We start from the raw sequence: 20327 nt of genomic DNA, 5'->3' as shown, positions 1-20327 counted from the left end.
AGCTGGCTGTGACCAAGAAGTGACTACAACCTTGTCCCTTGTCAGTTCTACTATACACCTGGGAATTCAGATCATACAAATACACTTATAGGATCATTGTCTGCTAACCCTATACATGGTCTTGGGTACACTCCCTGCTTCATCATCTCTCTTTTTCATCCTGGTGATCTTAAGGCCTCAGTCTCCATATCTGTAAAATGAGGTGACGAGTATTAACTTGATATGGCACAAAACCAAACTAAACCCACTGCCATCAAATTGATTCCAACTCATAGCAGCCCTATAGGACAGAGTAGAACTGCCCCATAGGTTTTCCAAGGCTATAAATCTTTATGGAAGCAGACTGCCTCATCTTTCTTCCATGGAGCAGCTACCAATGTTTCATTTAGCAGACAAATGCCTTAACCACTGCACCACCAGAGCTCCCTAAATATGGCAAACAGTTTGTTTAATACTCTGTCTGGCACATAACACATACTCAGTACCTGTTATGGTGATAATGGGACAGTTCTAATGACACCAATACTGTTACTTCCACCAGGAAGCCTTGCCTAATCCCCACCCCCAGACTGGGTTGGGTTGGGTGCCTATCACTCATCCTGGCACAGATCACAGAGGTGTCATAGCCAGTGTACATGTCTGTCTTCCCTCCAGACTGAGCAGCTCCATGGCAGAGCCTGGGTCTAGTCTTAGGGCCATGGTCAGTCCTGGGCCTCTGCCGGATGCTCAAAATATGTGTGGAATGAATGAATGCAGTTTCTCAGGGACCGTGACCTTCTCCTGCCCCCATTTCCCACCTCCTATCCAAAACCTTGGCCTCTGTGTGGCCTTGACTTCTCTGATGGTTTCTTGTTTTCAAAATTGATCCTGGGTGCTTTCTGGCATAAGAGGTCGAGATGATTAATCTTGCCATTTTATCATTTTGTTTGTCCTAAGAATTGTGTTATCATTTGTTATTGGCTTCTTTATGGCATTAGAATTGCATTCTTTCATGCTCACAGAGGACTTGTTGTGGCTTTCCTGGTTCGTAGCATTTACTTTTAACAGCATTTATGTCTCTAATTAGTCGTTCATATTTTTAAGACCTTATTAATTTAGCTTTAATTTGCTTTTAGAGTGAAATTGGCTTTCACCCTGAATGTGCTGATTTTAGATAATCGCCTGCCCACTAGGGATGTAACAGAAGAAAGCCAGCACCTCCCTTTCACTCAGCTCAGCCTGCAGGCAGCTCGTGGACTTGGGAGTCAGAAAGAACTGGGTTCAAGTCATAACTCTGCCCCTGACTCCCCTGACTTGGGCTGGTTACTTAATATAAGCCTAAATTTTTTTCAGCTCTAAATTGTGAAGGTTAAGAGAGGCATTATGAAATGCTCCCAGCATAATACCTGTCACTGCAGATTCTCTGTTACCTTCTCCTGCCCTCCCCCTCCAATCACTTATTTAACAGAAGCACTGGAGGCTGAGAACTCTTTTCTTTGCCCCAGGAGTGGGCAGACCCTCAAAGTGAGAAAAGAACCAGTTGCTGTTGAATTGACTCTAATTCATGGCAATTCCATGTGTGTCAGAGTAGAATTGTGCTCCATAGGGTTTTTAGTGGCTGTGACTTTCAAAAGTAGATCACTGGGCCTTTCTTCCAAAGGGCATCTGGGTAGATTTGAACCCCTAACCTTTCAGTTAGCAGCTGAGAGCTTTAACCATTTGCATCACCCAGGGAAAAGCCCACTTTAAAAGCAAACTCTAGGAAGAAAGACCAATTTGCATCTTTTAATGATTCCCATTATGTATAGAAAGTGCCTTGTGAAGGCTTGATTTTTAAATGCTGCCCTGCGGAATTAAAGAGCATGGGCTTGGAAGTCAGACTTGGGTCAATCATGGCTCTGGCCTTTGCAGACAGACTCCCCATGAGTGAGGCACTTCAGCTCCTAAAACCTGGGTCTGGAACTACAGAAATGGACAAGATTCAGATTCAATTCCTGCCCTTGGAAGCTGGGTCACAGCAGTGGGAGATGAGTGAGGGAACATCAGGGTGACTGATCATCCCTCTGCTCTTTGGAGTGGGTGGTTTGGGCATGTGAGAACCTCAGTGAGGGTCACAAACTTCTTGGCAGTCAAAATGAGTCCCACCATTCATGGGTCGTACCAGGTCACTGCCAAGAGGTGTTTCCATTTAGTGGAAATTGTCTGTCACTCCCAATACTTGTCACCAGAATGGGCAAGTGGGCTTCACGGCATCCCTGGGACACGCTTATTCAGGCTGCCTGCAGGAACTGGGTTTTCTATGTCACTGGTCCCCTTGCAGCAGTGGTGGTCTGGAGTTTCTAAGCATCAGGGGAGCTGGATAATGGCTTTTAAGTGACACCCCCTTGTCATAGTGCTGCAAAGCTGCCTTCATTCATCTGTTGGTGCATATATCTGAGAAAGCTGCTGACAAAGCTAAAGTGCTGGGGGTCGTTCTTAGTTTTTAATAGAAAAGTTTGACCAGCTACCTTGGGCTTCATTCAGAGGGGTCTCTGAGGTAAGTGATCGCGAGGATTTTCATTGGCTCAACCACAGTGGTTCAATCTGAAACCGATCATGGTGCAGGACCAGGCAATATTTTGTTCTGTTGTGTATGGGTCACCATGAGTCTAACTCTACAGCCACTAACAACAGCAACAAAAGGTGAGTATCCCTGGTGAAGAGATGAATTGAAGGTGGCCATACCTCTCCCTTGTCCTTAGATTTGTCCGGGCTTCATTTCCAAGGTGGGTGTTGCAGAGCTCATGGTGGAGGTTGGAGGCTATTGATACCCTTGGTTTGTACCCATGTCCACTCTCACCCCTCACAGGCATATATCTGTCTTTCCCATGTGACCTGAAAAACAGAAGGAACCTCCTTTTGCCTGAAATTCCCTCATTCCAAATACACACTGCCATTGAGTCAATTCCAACTCATAGCAGCAACTCTATAGGACAGAGTAGAATGGCCACATAGGGTTTCCAAGGCTGTAAACTTTACAGGAACAGACCACCATATCTTTCTGCTACGTTTTTCTCCCGTGGACCAGTTGATGGGTTCAAACCACCAACCTTTTGGTTAGCAGCTGAATGCTTTAACCATTGCACCACCATTGGATTTAAGTAATGGTGAGAGTCTGACCTAGGAAAGTGGAGTAGTAAATGGTCCCTTCAAGACCCTTTTAGATCCAGCAAATAAGACTGAATCCTTTTTCCAGACTGTACTGCTTCTGGTCTAGCAAAGGTGACTGGCTATTTCTGCAAAAGGAGGTCATGGAATGAGTTCTTGGGTTCTGGGGAAGTTTATTATCAGAAGCTACATCTTTGTGTCACAGGAAAATGAGTTGCAAGTGTTCATTACCCATCTTTTTTCCAACACTACTTATGTCCTTATTTACTTTTATCCATTTACAAGCATTTGCCCCTTTCCTGACTTCCCAGCCACCTTTTCTGTTCTTTAGATAAACCTGACCCTAAGGGAAATGGCTAGATCATTCCCATAAGATACAAAACTCCAAAAGAAAAATCCCATCCCACCAAAAGTGAGCATGGATTAGTGAAGTAGAGGAACAGAATTACATTCCTGGAGTTATCACAGCTGTCAGTGGGGAGTCTGCAAATGGATGTTCAGCTTAAACAAGACTCATTAAATTTTCAGGGCAGCAGGAATCCCATTGCTCTTGGGTGCCCAGCTTAGCAGGCAGATCCTGCAGGGGTCTCCTCTGGGATCTAAGCCTCCTGGAAGGGAAGGAACTGCTGAAAAATTTATCCTTGATGAATAGCATGTCCATCACTGCCTCATAAAGGTCCAACTCCTTAAAAAGAGGTTATTGTTCAATTTCAGCAAGCAAAACAAAACAAAACCAAAAATCCAAAAGCAAACCAATTGCCATTGAGTTGATTAAGCTTCATGGTGACCCCATGTTTGTAGTTAGAACTGTGTGCCATAGGGTTTTCAAGGGTGTGATCTTTCAGAAGCAGTTTGCCAGGCTTGTCTTTCAAGGTGCTTCAGGGTGGGTTCGAACCACCAACCTTTCAATTAGTAGTCAAGCACTTAGCTTTTGCGCCACCCAGGGACTAGTCAAAGACCAAACCCCATCCAAATCCAAGTTCTGGGCTGGGCACCAGCATAGTGTTCATGGTTACCATTACCTAATGCCTTCTACGTGCCAGTCCTGTGCATTTTATGTATGTTTCTTAGAACAAGTTGATGAAGTAGGTGTTTCAATTCTCTTTTGCCATATAACAAACCAGCCTACAACTTACCAGCTTAAAACAGCCATCATTTATTCTCAGGATTCTGTGGATTGCTTGGACAGTTCTTTGGCTCCACGTGGCTACATTCAGCTGCAAGCTCAGTTGAGGTGCCTTGCTTCTAGTGGACTTTCTTTCTCATCCTCCAGGGCTTCTCCACGTGCCCTTTCTCTCCAGCAGAATAGCCTGAGCTTCCTTAAAGCATGGCAGCTGGGTTCCAAGAGGATAAGACCCTCTGTACAAATGCTTGAGATGAAACTTCTACTTGCATCATGCTTGCTAATGTCATTGGTCAAAGCAAGTCGAATGGCCAAACCCAGAGTCAGTGTGGGAGGGGACTTCACAACCGGGAGTTGTGATTCACTGGGGGTTGCCAATGGAACTGTCTATCCCAGTAGGTATCATTTATCTCTCTTGTGCAGATGAGGGCACTGAAGCTCAAAAAGATTCATTTAACTCCCCAAAGTCATTCCAAATAGCCAGGGATATCAGACCTAGGTCTTTCTGACTCCATAGAATATGTCCTTTGCTGAGTCAGCCTGCTGTGAGGAGGAAGTGGAAAGGGGTGAAGCACCAGTGTCTTAGTTCTCTAGTGCTGCTATAAAAGAAATACTACAAGTGGATGGCTTTAACAAACTGAAATTTATTCTCTCACAGTTTGGGAGGCTAGAAGTCCAAATTCAGAGCACCAGCTACAAGGGAAGTCTTTCTCTCTCTGTTGGCTCCAGGGGATGGTCCTGTCATCAGTCTTTCCCTGAGTCTAGGACTTTCTCGGTGCAGGGATTCTGGGTCCAAAGGACACATTCCACTCCCAACTCTTCTTTCTTGATGGTAGTAGGTCCCTCTGATCCCTGCTCACTTGTTTAATCTCTTTTATATCTCCAAAGAGATTGAGTCAAGATACAACCTAATCTTGTACATTATATCCTGTCTCATGGATATAATTGCCTCTACTCTTGCCCCATGAACATCATAGAGGTTAGGATTTAGAACGCAGAGGATAATTACATCAGATCACAAAATGGAGGATAATTACATAATACTGAGAATCATGGACTAGCCAAATTGGCACACTTTTGGGGGGGACACAGTTCAATCCATAACAACCAAGAACCCAGTATAAATGACTACTGAGCTTCCAGGCCTCTTTAACCCAGAAGACAGCCTGGCAAATTCCCTGGCAAAGCTGTTGTCTTCTTCCTGATGGTTCCACCCAGTGAATCCTAGCCACAGAGTTGTATGAGGGCAAAGGCAGAATTAGGAGGCACCAAAGATATGATCGAGGCCACAGTGTGAGTTTTGTAGTCTGGCATTGTGACTTGGTCTACTCCCCAGCCTTCCCCCTCCCTCTCCTTCCCTCCACTACAGGCTTCTACAGAGCTGGCTAATTTGTCATTTCCCCTTCACTTCCCAACACACTACCTGGAAGGCCTCCTCCTATTTCTAAACTAGTTTATGTTTCCTGGGACAATTAGAATCTTCCTCTTGGCACCCCAGGCCCTGTGCTTCCCCTGATCACAGCATCCACCACACGGCTGTCACAGCCTGTACATTTTCTGTCCTTCTCTACAGAGATCTATTTAGGGACAGGGCCTTTAAGACCCATATCTGGCTTCCAGCACCCACACCCAGCTGTGGTTTCACTGAAGTGGAGAGTATTCTTTCTGGGGTTGCTCAGAGTCTCAGCACAATGTCCATGTTTCTGCAGCCCCCAAAGACTTTCACATTTTTAGCACCTGCAGAGTGCCCATCAGAGGTGGGAAACATAGGGGCACTGAGTCATTCAAGACTCATGTTCCAGCCCAAATTCTTTCCTTCATTAGCAGGGTGGCACTGAGAAAATCACTTAACCTTTCCCAGTGTGTCATCTCATCTACTTCCAATATATAGACAAGACTAGTCTCTGCTCTGTTTGAGTCACCCAGGATCAGAATCAACAGGAGCTTGGGGTGGAGCCAGTGTTTCCTTTGGAAACCAACGCAGTATTCATATGTCAGTAATCCTTCTCTTTGAGGGGTCTGATTTTTAGGACTCCAAGAAAGGATTCTTGACACTTGAGTAGTCTTCCACTCTGTGTCTCCTTCAATCTATCATAATGCCTGAGATTCTGCCATTCATCATCCTTTTTGGCTAAGGTAGTGTTTATACTCAAAAGGCCCCTGTTAAAACATGTCAAATGACCTGGAAAGGGTAGCACTCTCCAACCCTCGTATTGGAGTGTAAACAAGTATGAGCTTTCAGGAGAATAATCTGGCAATACTTATCAAAAGCCTTAAAAATATGCAGTCTGTGATGCAACACTTTCTTTTCTAGAAATTTATTGTAAGGAAATAATGCATTCAAAACTCTGTCTACAAGGAAGCCTTATTTATAGTAGCACAGAGTTATAAACATGTCCAAGGATAGATAATTGGCTAAATGATTGTAAGTACATACAAAGCTATACTACCAGGGCCGGCTTCATGGGTGGCGACAAAAGGCCCCATGCTCATCAGGGCCCCTCGTTATAATGGTCTGCTCTTGCCGTATTGAAATTCTTAACATTTTTTGAAGAGGCCCCTCAATTTCATTTTTCACTGAGCACCACATAATATTTATGGAGAATATTTCTTGGAGTGGGAAATTGATCTTAGTAAGTGAAGAAATTAGGATACAGAACTGCAAATGATGCAATCCTAATTTTATTCTTAAAAAAAAAAAAAAACAGACTGGGCAGAAATACACCAAACTGTTAATTATCTCTGGACAAGTGAGATTAGAGGTATTCTTTTTATTATTTCTTTTCTCCTTTGAGCTTTTTTTTTTTTTTTTTTTTTTTTTCCATGCAGGAGGTGTGAATATGCTCACTAATTCTAGTATTTCCAGTAGAGGCAGAGTGTATATATCATAACTGAGAACTAGCAATCCCTTCTTGTGTCTCTAATTAAGTTTTAGTATTCAAAGAGTAGGCTTCTGGGTAAACATATGAAGAAAAGGTGAGTTGATGAGTAAACCAAGTTTTCTTATGAGCCCCTTGAAGTCCAAGAAAGACTGTCTGATTTCTTGAACCCATTTCCCTTCATGGTCAAGGTGCTCAGTGAATGGACATCTTGCCTTATGAGGAGCCTATGGTCATTAGTGGTCTTTCCCCATGACACGTCTTTTTGGACATTGACCACATTGTGTTCTGACCTGAAATCTCTCTGGCTTGGGGTTGGACATGTGCCCCAAGGGAGTCTGTGGACCAGGGAGAGAAACCTTCAGTCCTTGCCCCAAGGCCTCCTGTGCCCTATCTCAGTCTGGGAACAGTCTCAGGAGCAGAAGTTAAAGTCTTCCTGTGTAAAGCTGTGAAGGCACACCTGGCCCTATCTCCCTCCATGAGTGTGGCTCATTGCTGACATCATCTTTACAGCAGAGGGCAGTAGTGATCAGCTAGCTGAGAAAGGAATTGGGGAAGGGAGGTGTTTCCTTGTAGGAAGTGGCCCTATTCACTCCACACCTATTTCTCCTTCTCTCCCAAAACCTTATCAGGCTGTGTCTGTCTGTCCTGAATCTCAGCTGAACATGGCAGAGAACACAAGAATCCTAGAACTTTAGCTCTCTAAAGCCAAGACCTCTGAGGTAATAGCACCCACTCTGTCATGTAACAGATGGGAACACTGGGGCCCAGAGAAGGGATGGATTTCCTTAGAGCCACACAGTGAGCAAAGCACAGACCAAGTTTTGGCCCTTTCAGTGACTCATACTGTGGAATTGCCCTATATGGAAAGGCCATTCAAAAGAAGGTGAGCAGCCATGAGAGATACTTACTGGACCTTCTGTGTATTCAGCCCTAGAGACAGAGGAAAGAGAGTTCCCAGTCTAGACAATTGAGCTTTTGGCCATGCTAGGCAGTTAGGACTCTCTTGCCTCTAAATTTCCAATACGCTGAATCCTGTGTTCCTAATGGGCCCTTGCCACTCTACAAGCCTGTGAAATCTACCCCCACAGGTATGGCTAGGTCTCCTCCTCCCTCTGTCTGCTTCCCTTCAGCACACTCAGCTCCTAGCAGGGTGCACAGTACTTAGGGAGAGATGTGAGGGTACAAGGGTAACGGGGAGTGGTTATGGGAGTAACAGGCAGCACTCCTCTCTGCTTCACTGAGCCAGGCAGGGTAGCAGGACCCTGCTGCTCTCTCCCTCATGGCTCCTGGTGCCTGCCTGATGAGTTTCCTGAGAATGCCTATGTTGTCACATCTCTGTGCCTTCATTGCATGGTCCCCAATGGCCCACTCTCCTCCAATGCCTCTTTGCTCCATTCTTCTCTCCTTTAAGGCCCTGCCTGGTGCCTACTGGTCCCCAAGCCTCCTTTTCCATGGTCACCCATCTGGGTTACCACAGCCTGTGGTGTGTAGCTCTGGTGACAGTGGGCAGGGAACTTGACACCCTACATATCTGTGCTCAGATCTGGCACTTCCACTGACCACTTGGGTAACCTTGACCTGACTTGTAAAATGGAGATACCAGATGAACAGTCACAAGGATATAGAGACAGCATAGAGTGCCTGACAGAGCAGGCAAGCAACTAGTGGCTGCCACTGGTGCCTAAGCTCATTCTCCCCAGGAGACGAGTTCTTTGGGGTCTGGATAGGGTCTCGTTCTCCCCAGGAGGTGATGAGTTCTTTGAGGACAGAGTAGGGTCTTTCTGGTGTCCCAGGACCTACTATAGGTTGAAGCAATGAATGGATGGATGAAATGTCTGGGGATAGGCAGGGTACTCTGAGCAGTGTGTTCCCTTCTCAGCAAGAGGCAGGAAAGCAGCCTCACCCCACCAACACCTGGTCTTCACTGGCCTCAAGAGGCCCACCTCTCCTCCCAACCCCTTCTCAACCATAGCACTGAAAGCCTTGCCCCAGTGACTTTTTCCCTGCTAATTATCCTTTTAAATGAAACTTATGATGGTTTCCATAAATTTTAAAGCTGATTTGCAGTAATTAGAGCTTGGGGTAGGCAGGGAGTGTTGGGCTGCAAATCATCTATTAGTGAGATTGACATGAGGACATCCTGGATTACCAAGGTTAGAGTCTGTCCCCCTCTCTGGCCCCAGAGACTGCCTGCTCAGGGCTGACAACTGTGCTTCTTGCTTGGCAGACCACAGTGAGCTGGGATGGAGACAAGCTTGAGTGTGTGCAGAAGGGCGAGAAGGATGGGCGCGGCTGGACCCAGTGGATCGAGGGTGATGAACTGCACCTGGTAGGTTCCTGGGCTGGGTGGGATGGGTGAGGCTGGGCCCCTGGAAGCCCTGGTCACCATGGAAGTCAGCATGTACCTTGGAAGAATGTAGTGTGGCTGGACCTTGCTTCCTCTCTGAAGCTTCTCTTTCAAGGCCTGGACAAGTTACTCAAGTAACTTTATGAAAAATGTGTTTTCAGGTCTAGGACTTGTCCAATGAGAGGGAGGAGGTAAGTGGGTGCATTCACTAAATGTGACATACTGAGCTAGGCCCTTTTGCATTTCTTACTCTTCCCATTCTCTCAGCAACACTATGGGCCAAGTACATTATTATGTATCTGTTTTGGAGATGAGGACATGGAGGCTCTGAAAGGTTAGATTAAACATACAGGGTGTGCTTTAGAAAGTGACAGAACCAAAATGTGCTCCCAAATGCTTTATATTGTCACCATGCCAAATTGTGATAGCCCAGAATTCTCTTAGCTTCTGTAAGACATAATCTCAGTCTAGGTTAGGGGAAGAAGTCTTCTTCAGTTGGGGGAGTGAGTCCCATTCACCTCCAGCCTGGGCCTCAGAGCAAAACCACTTCCACTCTGTCCACTGGGAAAAACATGCACACATCCATAGTAAAAGGAAGAACAAAAACAAAAAAAGCCCATTACCATCAAGTTGATTCTGACTCATGGCACCCCAATGTGTTACAGAGTAGAGCTGAGCTCCATAGTGTTTCTTAGTAATCTTTATGGAATCAGATCACCAGGCTTATCTTCCATGGTACAGCTGGTAGGTTCAAACTGCCAACCTTTAGGTTAGTAGCCAAGTGCAAACCATTATGCCACCCAGGGAACTAATAGAGCCCTATGTTTTCTGGGAGCTCTGGTAGCATAGTGGCTAAGGCACTTGACTGCTAACCAGAAGGCTGGCGGTTCAAACCCACCAGCCACTCCTCGGAAGGAAGGTTGGGCAATCCTACTTCCGTAGTGATACTGCCTCGGAAACCCAAGGAGGGGTCGCTATGAGTCAGGGCTGACTCGATGGCACATAACAACAACAACAACATGTTTTCTGGACATAGCACTTGTCCTCTGAAGAGAAAGCTCCCATTGCTCTTTCTGCCCTGAGTCCCGGAATATATTCTACGTAATTCTACGGTAGAAGCCTGATCCAGATGACCAAGTCATTGAATGCTCTTGGGCAGGTCCCTTCCCTGCCTCTTGGCCCCATCTGCAAAAGGCCATCATACCAAATAGGGATTCTATGAAGACCAAGGTCTGCAAGAGCTTTGAGAATGTGGGTTGTGAGGAGAGGCACAAGGCCATTATTTTCAGAGGCTACCTAGCCTGGTGCAGAGAGTCTAGGCTGAGGGGCCTGACCTTGAGCTAGTCTCCCCTAGACCTCTGTTTCCTCAATTTGGAGCAAAGCATAGATAAAATGACATCCACTGGTCCTCTCAGCTCAATAGCTCTGGGGATCTATGTCAAAGGTTGTAAACTGGGGGCCATAGGCCTGTTTTTTTCACCCTCACAGGACTTCAACCTTTTCATTCAGCAACTTAAAAATTGGAGATGTCACAAAAATATCTAGATTTCCAAGTTCCTTCAAAACTACACCTTGGAAGATATGGCAACCCTATGCTGTCATTCCCACCTGGCAGCAGTCCACAGGGGCCTGTGCACAGAGTATGGGTTTTGGCTCTGCATTTTAGAGCCACCTGGGATATCAATCCCCATGCTCCACCCCCAGAGATTCTGATAGAACTTGTCTAGCATGGGGTCCAGGTGCTTTTCAAACTCCCCAGGTGATTCTGAGGTGCAACTTAAGCTCAGAACCACTGCAAAAGTTTGCAACCCCTGGTCTTTGTGGAAATCTATTGAGCTCCTTTTTGGGTTAAACAATGTGTCTGGGCCTGATTTCTTCCAAGCCTGGGAACAGACTCTGTCCTGGGATCAGGCATGAGGTTCTTAGAGCCTTTTTGCCTCTTAGGAAAGGGACCTCAGGGGTCCTACTGGTCAATACTGAGCCACATCTGTTCCTCCAGCCAACTGCACAGACATTGTGCAGCAGAATATGACTTCCACTGCTGATCAAGTTCAACCAACATTCCAAGACATTGGTTAGTTTGCTCCAACTCATGGGAGAAATTAGCAGCTATTGAGGATTTTCAGAGTTCTTGACCTAGACACACCAAGGCCCAAGTGACAGCTTGCTCTGGCCAATGACATGCATCTGCTTGTGTTTCAGGAGATGAGAGTGCAGGGTGTGGTCTGCAAGCAAGTGTTCAAGAAGGTGCAGTGAGGCCCAGCAGATGGCCAGACTCTGGCCTCCAGAAAGAAGTGGTGTGAAGTATGGGCCAGTATACCCTTCTTTGCACAGCATGGAGCAGAAATGTCCAGCCCTCACCTCCCGGGCATCTGTTAGCAGAGTTTGTCTCTTGAGTTTGTTTCTTTTCTTTTTCTTAAAACAAGGCCGTCCCAATAAATATGATCTCTGCTCAAGATGTTTCTTTTGGAAAAGCTTCACATCCCTGCTGGAACTTCTGAGGCTAGCTGCTCTGATGCTGCAGCTGTGTAGAAGAGAGTGATTCAACCACCCACCTCACCTGCAGATTGAGTCCTGACATAAAACCTGTGCATGTCTTTCCCCAGAAGCACAGGCTTGGGTGCAGGGTGTGTGTGTGGCCTGGTAGTCAGTGATCTGTGAAGTAAATATGATCTTGTGTTCAGTACAGCCAAAGTGTAGCAAGAAAAGAAGCCCTCAATTCCTGGAACTTAGAGCCTTGTTAAGGAGATCCAGTCAACAGAGAGCAGCTTAATAATTGTACCATACACATAAAAGATACTCTAAAAATTATTGGGGAATGAAATGATACTGCACAGAATTTTAAACCCCAAACTATAATGAGATGAATATTAATCAAAGATAATTATGTATTGGTTTTGATTTTAGAGGTGTCATAAATATACCCCATCCCTACGCCATAACCATAACCACCACTACCCATTTATAGACTGATGGAAATCCTTTCTTTCCCCCACTGTTATAGATGAGGCTTAACATGCAGATCTCCCTAGAAGGTGGAAAGCAGTCTTATGTTCATCCTAAAGTGCAAATAATTGCTAGCTATGTCTTTGCATCAAGAAATGCAGGGAAACTGAAGGGGAAGTGAAAAGGTAGAAGATCATGGATGGGGAAAACAGTGGAAAAAGGAAAAACTCACATCAAGGACTCTCTTGGTCAACCTCACAATCTACCCAAATTGTACCCTGCCCGTTAGAAAGTGCATTGGGCTAGGAGACAGATGGCAGCATGCAACACACCTCTCTGGGTCTCTGTTCTCCATTCAGAAAACCACAATAATAATAATACACCTCACCTGCACAGGTGGGTTATTGAGATAGTGATGTTTAAGAAACTTAATGAGTGACAAATTCTGGAGTGGTTCTCAGACCCAGCTGCATATTAAAACCACCTGGAAAGCTTTCAAAATTCCCTACATTCAGGCCTCTGCCCATAAACAATTATACCCACTCCCCACTTCTGGACATGGTTAGGTTCCAAAGACCTGGTTGTCACACAAAAATTGGCATTATGCAAGAATGAAAAATGACATCAGGTAACAAAATGGAAGGTGACTACATCATTACATAACTGCCAAATTACATCATTACATAACTGCCAAACCACTAAGAATCAAGGCCCAGGCACGCTGACACATAACCTTAACCATCACAGCCAGAGTTACTCTCACCTAGCACCTTGCCTTTCATTACTGCCAGACTACATTGTTAATGCACAAAATATTTGGATAGTATATTTTTTTACTATTATAAATGTGAAATGTCAGATAGCAAGATAGTCAATAAGTGAGGAGTAGGTGTACATGTGAATGTTTCAAGGTGAGGTCCAGGAATCAGTAATTTTTGAAGTTCCTTACTAGACTCTAATGCACAACTAGGATTGAGAACCATTGCCTTACACCAGTGGTTCTCAGCTGGAAGTGGTTTAGCTTCCTTGCTACCACTCACTCAGGGGACATTCAGTAATGTCTGGACACAGAGTTGATTGTCATGACTTGTGAGGTAGAAGCTACTAACATCTATTGACAGAGGCCAGAGATGCTGCTAAACATTCCACGACACACAATAGTCTCCTACAACAAAGAATTAACCCTGCCCAAAATGTCAATAGTGAAGAAGTTAAGAAACCCTAAACCAAAAAAAGAAAAAAATCAAACTCACTGTTGTCGAGTTGATTCTGATTCATAGACCCCCTTTGGGTTTCCAAGGCAGTAAATCTTTACTGAAGTAGATTGTTCAGTCTTCCTTCTGTGGAGTGGCTGGTGGGTTTGAACCACCAACCTTTTGGTTAGTAATCAAAACCCTACCCTAGATTAATGTAAAAAAAAAAAAAAAAAAGAAAACTTTTCCAAATTTTATAAGTCATTTCCCTAGCCTAGAGCAAGGAAAAGAGGCATGGTGGTTCAACAATTAAGTGTGAGGCTGGTAACTGCAGGTTGGTAGTTCGAACCTACCGAGCTGCTCAGCAGGAAGAAGACGTGGGATTCTGCTTCCACAAAGATTACAGCCAAAAAAAACCCTGTGGGGTGGTTCTACTCTGTCATGGGGTCTCTATAAGTTGGAATCAATGGCACCCAACAACAATAGACAGGTAAATTAGACCAAAATTGTCTAAGATCTCAAAGACATTCACTAGGGTCTCTGTCCTGAGATTAAAGAACTCAAAAGACAGATTGTGCTAAAGACCATTCATTCATTTATCCTGCAGATATTTAAGGAAGGCATATTATATGCCAGACACTGACCTAGTGCCACACTGTTACCATCCAGGAATGTTTGAAATACCACCCTTTCCCATCCCAAGCACTGAGCCCCCTTGGACTTCTTCCACCCTTGATCCATAAAGACTTCACCCAGCAATCAGGTCCTGAAGAGGGCTCAGAAGTATGACTGTATTAGCTTGAGCTTCCAGGTAGTGTCAGAGTCATGTCCATCCAGGGAAGACACAGCCCCCTCTTTTCGAACATCTTGAATACCAGGACTTATTTTAATTGGCAGTAGGAAGCTACTGGAAGTTTTTGAGCAGGGGACTGATTTGATCAGCCTTCCTTTAGCAGAGCTAATCTGACAGTCATTCAGTGGTAAGAGAATGAGAAATACCAGTTAGGAATTTAGCACCATGCAGTTACACTTAATGCAAAATTCATTTCATATAAGACTAATCTTCCCAAAGAAATACATGTAAAGTGGGAGGGATGTTTTTCCTAGTGTGCATAAAGCTGTAACCACTGAAGTGTGTTTTCAGCTTTAATGCTGCTTTTCATTTTCTAAGCACTATCTCCAATATTCTGCAGAGGGCTTGTTTCTAAATTGGCAGTGGCATGTATCATAGTGGTTATTTAGCCTGCTTTGTGGCATTTTAACACCTCTCACCTCTGGTCCAAAGCTATTGATATTAGTTCCTTTTTTTGAGCACTACTGCAAGCTCCACTATGTTACCAACACTTGGATACCATTGTTAGGGGATATGAGGAAAGATTTTCAATTCCAACAGTGCCTGATAACATAACCAGGCACCAGTAAAGGAATCATTACTGAATTTATGAGCATGGCCACAGCATTGTGATGCCAAAGCAGGGAGGCTGTCTGTTTACCAGCTCACCCGACGCCAATGCCCTAGGCCTGACAAACTTGAAAGTATAAGATTCTGAACATTTTTGTAACTGGGTGGAGTGCTACATTATTTCAAAAAACCCCATAAAGTAAGACTTTATTGATATATTTCTTGTTGTTCTTCTTGTTGTTATTGCCGTCAAGTTGGACCCAACTCATAGTGACCCCTCCTTGGGTTGCCGAGGCAGTATCACTACGGAAGTAGATTGCCCAACCTTCCTTCTGAGGAGTGGCTGGTGGGTTTGAACTGCCAGCCTTCTGGTTAGCAGTCAAGTGCCTTAGGCGCTATGCTACCATTTATATTACATAATTTCAAAATTGCAAGAATTAATGTGTGGCAACTCAGGCAAGGACTGTTAAGGCAGATCTCAGTTTAGGGGGAGGACTGTGTTGAGGACAGGTGGCAGGTGAAGTGGTTGAACACCAAACCTCTGGAGCCACACAGCCTGGGGCCAAATCCCAGCTCTCCTATTTCCTAGCTCTATGAAGTTAAGGCCCCAAGCCCCCCAAAAAACAAACTGCCATCTAGTCAATTCTGACTCATAGTGACCCTATAGGAGGAGGAGATCTGCCCCACAGGGTTTCCAAGGCTGTAAAACTTTATGGAGGTTGGTGGGTTCAAACCACCAACCTTTTGCTTAAAAGCCAGGTGCTTAACCACTGTGCCACCAGGGTCCTCAATGTTAAGGCCAGTCATGCAATTTCTCTGTGCTCCAGTTTATTCATCTGTAAACTGGAGCTAACACATCTTCATAGAGGTTTTGTGATGGGTAAATGAATTTAATTCGTTGGTGGTTCAGTAGTAAAATTCTCACCTTTGTATGGGAGAGTTGGGTTTGATTTCCAGCCAATGCACCCCATGCACAGCCACTACTCATCTCTTAGTGGAGGCTTATGTGTTGCCATGATCCTGGAAAGGTTCAGCAGAACTTCCAGACTAAGATGGAGTAGGAAGAAAGGCCTGGCAATCTAGTTCCAAAAATCAGCCAATGAAAGCCTGTGGGTCACAAGGGTCCAGTTCACAACCAATCATGGAGATGGCACAGGACTGCACAGTGTTTTGTTCTGTTATGTATAGGGTCCTCATAACTTGGGGGCTGACTTGGTGCCAGCTAACAACAGACAACTGAGAGCAGATGCTTATTTTATCTGCAAAGGGATCTGAACAGTGCATATAACAAGTCTCTGTGTGGGTTTAAAAAGAAAAGATCTGAGAGGCACCTCATTGGTGGAATCAATTTGACGTCACCACTGACAGGTGTGGATAGCTGAAGAGCAGCAGGAGCTGAAGCCAGAGAGACAATCAGCAGAAATCAGGAGGGGCATCCTGAAAATCCAGAGGGATTGGCCACGAGGGCAGGAAATCCTAGCTTGACTTCAGTGGCTGAGGGAGGGGCTAAACCAAGCCAAACCCATGTGAAGATCTTCTGCCACTCTTACCTTCCCCAGAGACTGATTGGGTCTCCTGGGCTTTTGACCCTCTGATACTCAGATACAGTGACCGCAATCACAAGTGGGAGGGTGGACTATGTACTCAAAACCCCCAAGACCTCTGAATGTAATTTTCTATTCAGCTCCCAAACCTCCCCACAAGAAAATCCTGACAAGCTGAACCCTAAGGACCCCTCTGGAAGACTTAATTCATAACCTGTGTCTCAATTAATTAGGACATTACTACAGTTCCTTTCAGGTGCAAATTAAACAGCTCCTCAGCTGAAAACTTGCACTGCAATTAAACACTGCTTGATTCTCCTGAATGTTCCTATCCATGCCAAACCCTGAAGGGAGCCTTCCCCCACTGTCACCTCCCACCTGCAGATCTGGGTCTTTCATAACCCTCAGTTCTCAGGGGTTTCCCTACACTCCTCAGCTCAAGCTCCATATCCACTAGGATTTGGGCACCTGAGGGCCAAGATAACACAGGTGGGGGGACCTGCTAATCATTCCTGTCACAGAAACAGCCTTTCCTCTTGGGGAAGTTGGCCCAAGGACATACTTGGCTGTACCTCTGGAAAAAAGGACTTTATTTATCCCTGGGAGGGACCTTTGCCAATGAAGACATGCCTCAATCCCCTCCAACAATTAAAATACTACCAGTCCTTCAGAGACAAGTTTGGGGTGCTCTGCTCCCTCTTCTCCCATTTCTGTTCACTACAGCCCACAAGAATCCCCTTCTTTAAGCTCTGAGCCTCTCAAGAATGATCCTAACCATTTCCATTTTTTGAGACCTAATGAAGAAATGAAGGAGCTCTGATAGCACAGTGCCTAAGGCATCTGACTGCTAACCAGAAGGTTGGTGGTTCAAACCCACCAGCCACTCCACAGAAGCAAGACTGGACAATCTATTTCTGTAAAGATTTACTGCCTTGGAAACCCAGTGGAGTCACTACGAGTCTGAATCAACTTGGCAGCAGTGTGTTTGGTTTCTTTTTTAAAATAAAGAAATGCAGCCAGAATGTTCCTTAACTAAAAAAACAAACCAAAATCACTGCCATCGAGTTGATTCAGACTCATAGAAACTCCCACTGGGTTTCCAAGGCTGTAAATCTTTTTTTTTTTGTGTGTGTGTGTGATTTGGATGAATGTTTACAGAGCAAATTCACTTTCCAAACAGCACCTCATATACACTTTGTCTCATGACATTGACTGCAATTTCCCACAATGCAGCAGCTCCCCTCCCACTTCTTCCCCATAGTTACCTCTTCTCTGTGTCCTTCCCTCCCATGCACTCTTGCTCCCTGAGCTGTTTCCCTGTGCAGCCCTTCTATTCTCCCATGATTGATCTCTCCAAGAAGTGTATCTACCTAATGTAAATAAATGTTCAGCTCATATGCCTATCTTTTGTTTGGCTGGAAGCCACAGAAGTGGGTTCAATTCCAGACCTGAAGGGCAACTAGGGGCCATAGTCTCAGTGGTTCCACCAGGCTCTATCAGACCAGCAAACCTGGTCCCTTTTTTTTTTTTTTTTAATGATTTTTAGTTTTGTTCCACATTGTTCTCCCACTCTATCCAGGATCTCCTACAGAGAACCCCCTCCAAGTGGTTGACAATGGTAGGCGGGCACCATCTAGTTCTTCTGGTCTGCTAGTCATATAGGCTGAGGATTGCATGGTGTACCAGTCACTTGGAGTAATTGTTTCTGTGTGTCTTTTGTTTTGTCCATTTTTCTTTGCTCTGGACCAGGAAAGACCCATCGTTGCATCTAGATGGCCCCAAGGCAGTAAATCTTTACAAAAGTAACTGCCCATCCTCCTTCTGTGGAGCCTCTGGTGAGTTTAAACCACCAACTTTCTGGTTAGCAGTCAAATGCCTTAGGCACCACACCACCAGAGCTCCTTGGAATGTTACTTAGAAGTGAGAATGGCCAGACTTGTCTCACCTACTTTGGCCATGTTGTCAGAAGGGACCATTCCTTGGAGAAGGATATCATGCTTGGTAAAGTGGAGGGTCAGTGAAAAAGGGAAAGGCCCTTAACAAGATGGATTGATACAGTAGCTGCAATGATGGGCTCAAGCATAGCAAGGATTGTGAGGATGGCACAAGACCAAGCAGTGTTTCATTCTGTTGTACAGAGGGTCACCAGAAGTCAGAGCTAACTCAACCACATCTAACAACAGTGAAGAAATACTTGATCAGAGTTACAAAAGTTATAGTTTCTTTTAAACTGTTACATGTGACAAATTATATAATTTAGCACACAAAAAAATACAGTGTGATTTAATTATGTTGTGCTAGCAACAAGATAATTTTGGGTTTTATAAAATTAATGAATTCATAATATATATGAATAGTCTAGTCCAGTTGTGATGTGTAAGTTTAAACTGATGTGTAACTTCATTCTGCCCGGTCAGTGTCTCTTTGTGACATCTATGTATGACTTCATTTGGTGATGATGTCAAAAGTTGAAAAGCCTACCATGAATGTGATGTCTGGGCCAAATGGGCCCCCTCTCCCAGCATTGCATGCGCACAGTGTAGGCCCTTTTTGATCCTAACTCATATCTCTCAGTAGTACCATTGGCCTAGACAGTCAGATAGATACCTGCACATGATTTTGTGGATTAGAATCACTGAGTGATGCAAATGGTTTAAACCACTCAGCTACTCACCAAAAGACTGAAAGTTCAAGTCCACCCAGAGTACCTGCAAAGAAAGGCCTGGTGGTCTACTTCCAAAAACTCAGCCATTGAAAACCCTATGGAGCACAGTTCTACTCTGACACACATGGGTTGCCATGAGTCAGAATCAACTCAACAGCAACTGGCTTACAGGTACTATCTTGTGAACAGCTTTCCTGTGGTTGGAAATTTTCCTCATTAGGAATTTCATCCCCTCCCCCCAATGTATTAATAGAAGGGAAAAATCACTTTTCCACTCTACTTTACAACCAGATTTTAGGCTAGAAACCTAGGTTCCCCAGTAGATGCCCCTGAGCGAAATACTGGTTTGGAAGATAACCACATGAGGAAAGTAGACCCCACAGATTCAATCCCTGGGAAATGGTGGCAGCTCAGGATTCTGGCTTTGAGGTGGCACCAGTGGTGGAGGTTCTGGTTTCCAGTGTCCAGTGCTATGGATGCTCGGTACACTGGTAGTAGGCACTGAGCAATGCCCTTGGTCATGTAGCCTTCAAGCATGTGGGATACCTAAAATTCTGTGATAAAAATGCGTTTTGTTTTGTTTTTTTCCCACTTAAGCTAGCTAGCATAGGGTCTGTTCACATTAAGAACCCTGACTGATATACCTTTTAGGGGTCTCTTCCCAACTCATAACTCTCCCCCCTTCTCTGAGACCAGCACCTCATGTATGAAGTAGAGATGGGAGCCATGTAAGTGCTTTATGGCCTGGCCCACAGTCTTAGCTGACTGAACCAGAGGTAGATGAACACCTGAATCTGTGGGCCAATCAAATGATCTTTCCTGGGAACTGTCATTCAGGGATGCTGGTCAGGCTCTGCTGTTGCTTGAATTGTGGTTGGGAGGAGGGTGGCACCTGGGTATGGAAAAGCAGAGAAAGCCAGTCTGCAGAGAGAAAAATAAAGCCAGCTGGGAAGATAGATGCTGTGTTCTTTTTCTTTCTTTTTCTTAATTGTGATTTGGGTGAACATTTACAGAGCAAATTCACTTTCCATACAGCAGTTCACATATACTTTGTCTCATGTCATTGACCACAGTTTACCACAATGCAACAGCTCCCCTC

At 44.9% G+C, this 20327-nt stretch overlaps 1 protein-coding gene across 1 annotated transcript in view; it reads left to right on the top strand.

Annotated features, from left to right (window-relative positions):
* RBP1 (retinol binding protein 1) overlaps positions 1 to 11734 on the top strand; it is a 45206-nt gene extending 33472 nt beyond the window's left edge. Inside the window, 2 exon segments of the mRNA XM_007947513.1 lie at positions 9359 to 9460; positions 11681 to 11734. Of these exon segments, the coding sequence (XP_007945704.1) occupies positions 9359 to 9460; positions 11681 to 11734 (156 nt within the window).
* The last annotated feature ends 8593 nt before the right edge of the window (positions 11735 to 20327 follow it).

This window comes from Orycteropus afer, unplaced genomic scaffold, assembly GCF_000298275.1.
Source record: "Orycteropus afer afer isolate SDZICR_OR568_19922 unplaced genomic scaffold, OryAfe1.0 scaffold00188, whole genome shotgun sequence".
Lineage (NCBI taxonomy): Eukaryota > Metazoa > Chordata > Mammalia > Tubulidentata > Orycteropodidae > Orycteropus > Orycteropus afer.
This window is presented reverse-complemented; position numbering and strand designations above follow the sequence as displayed.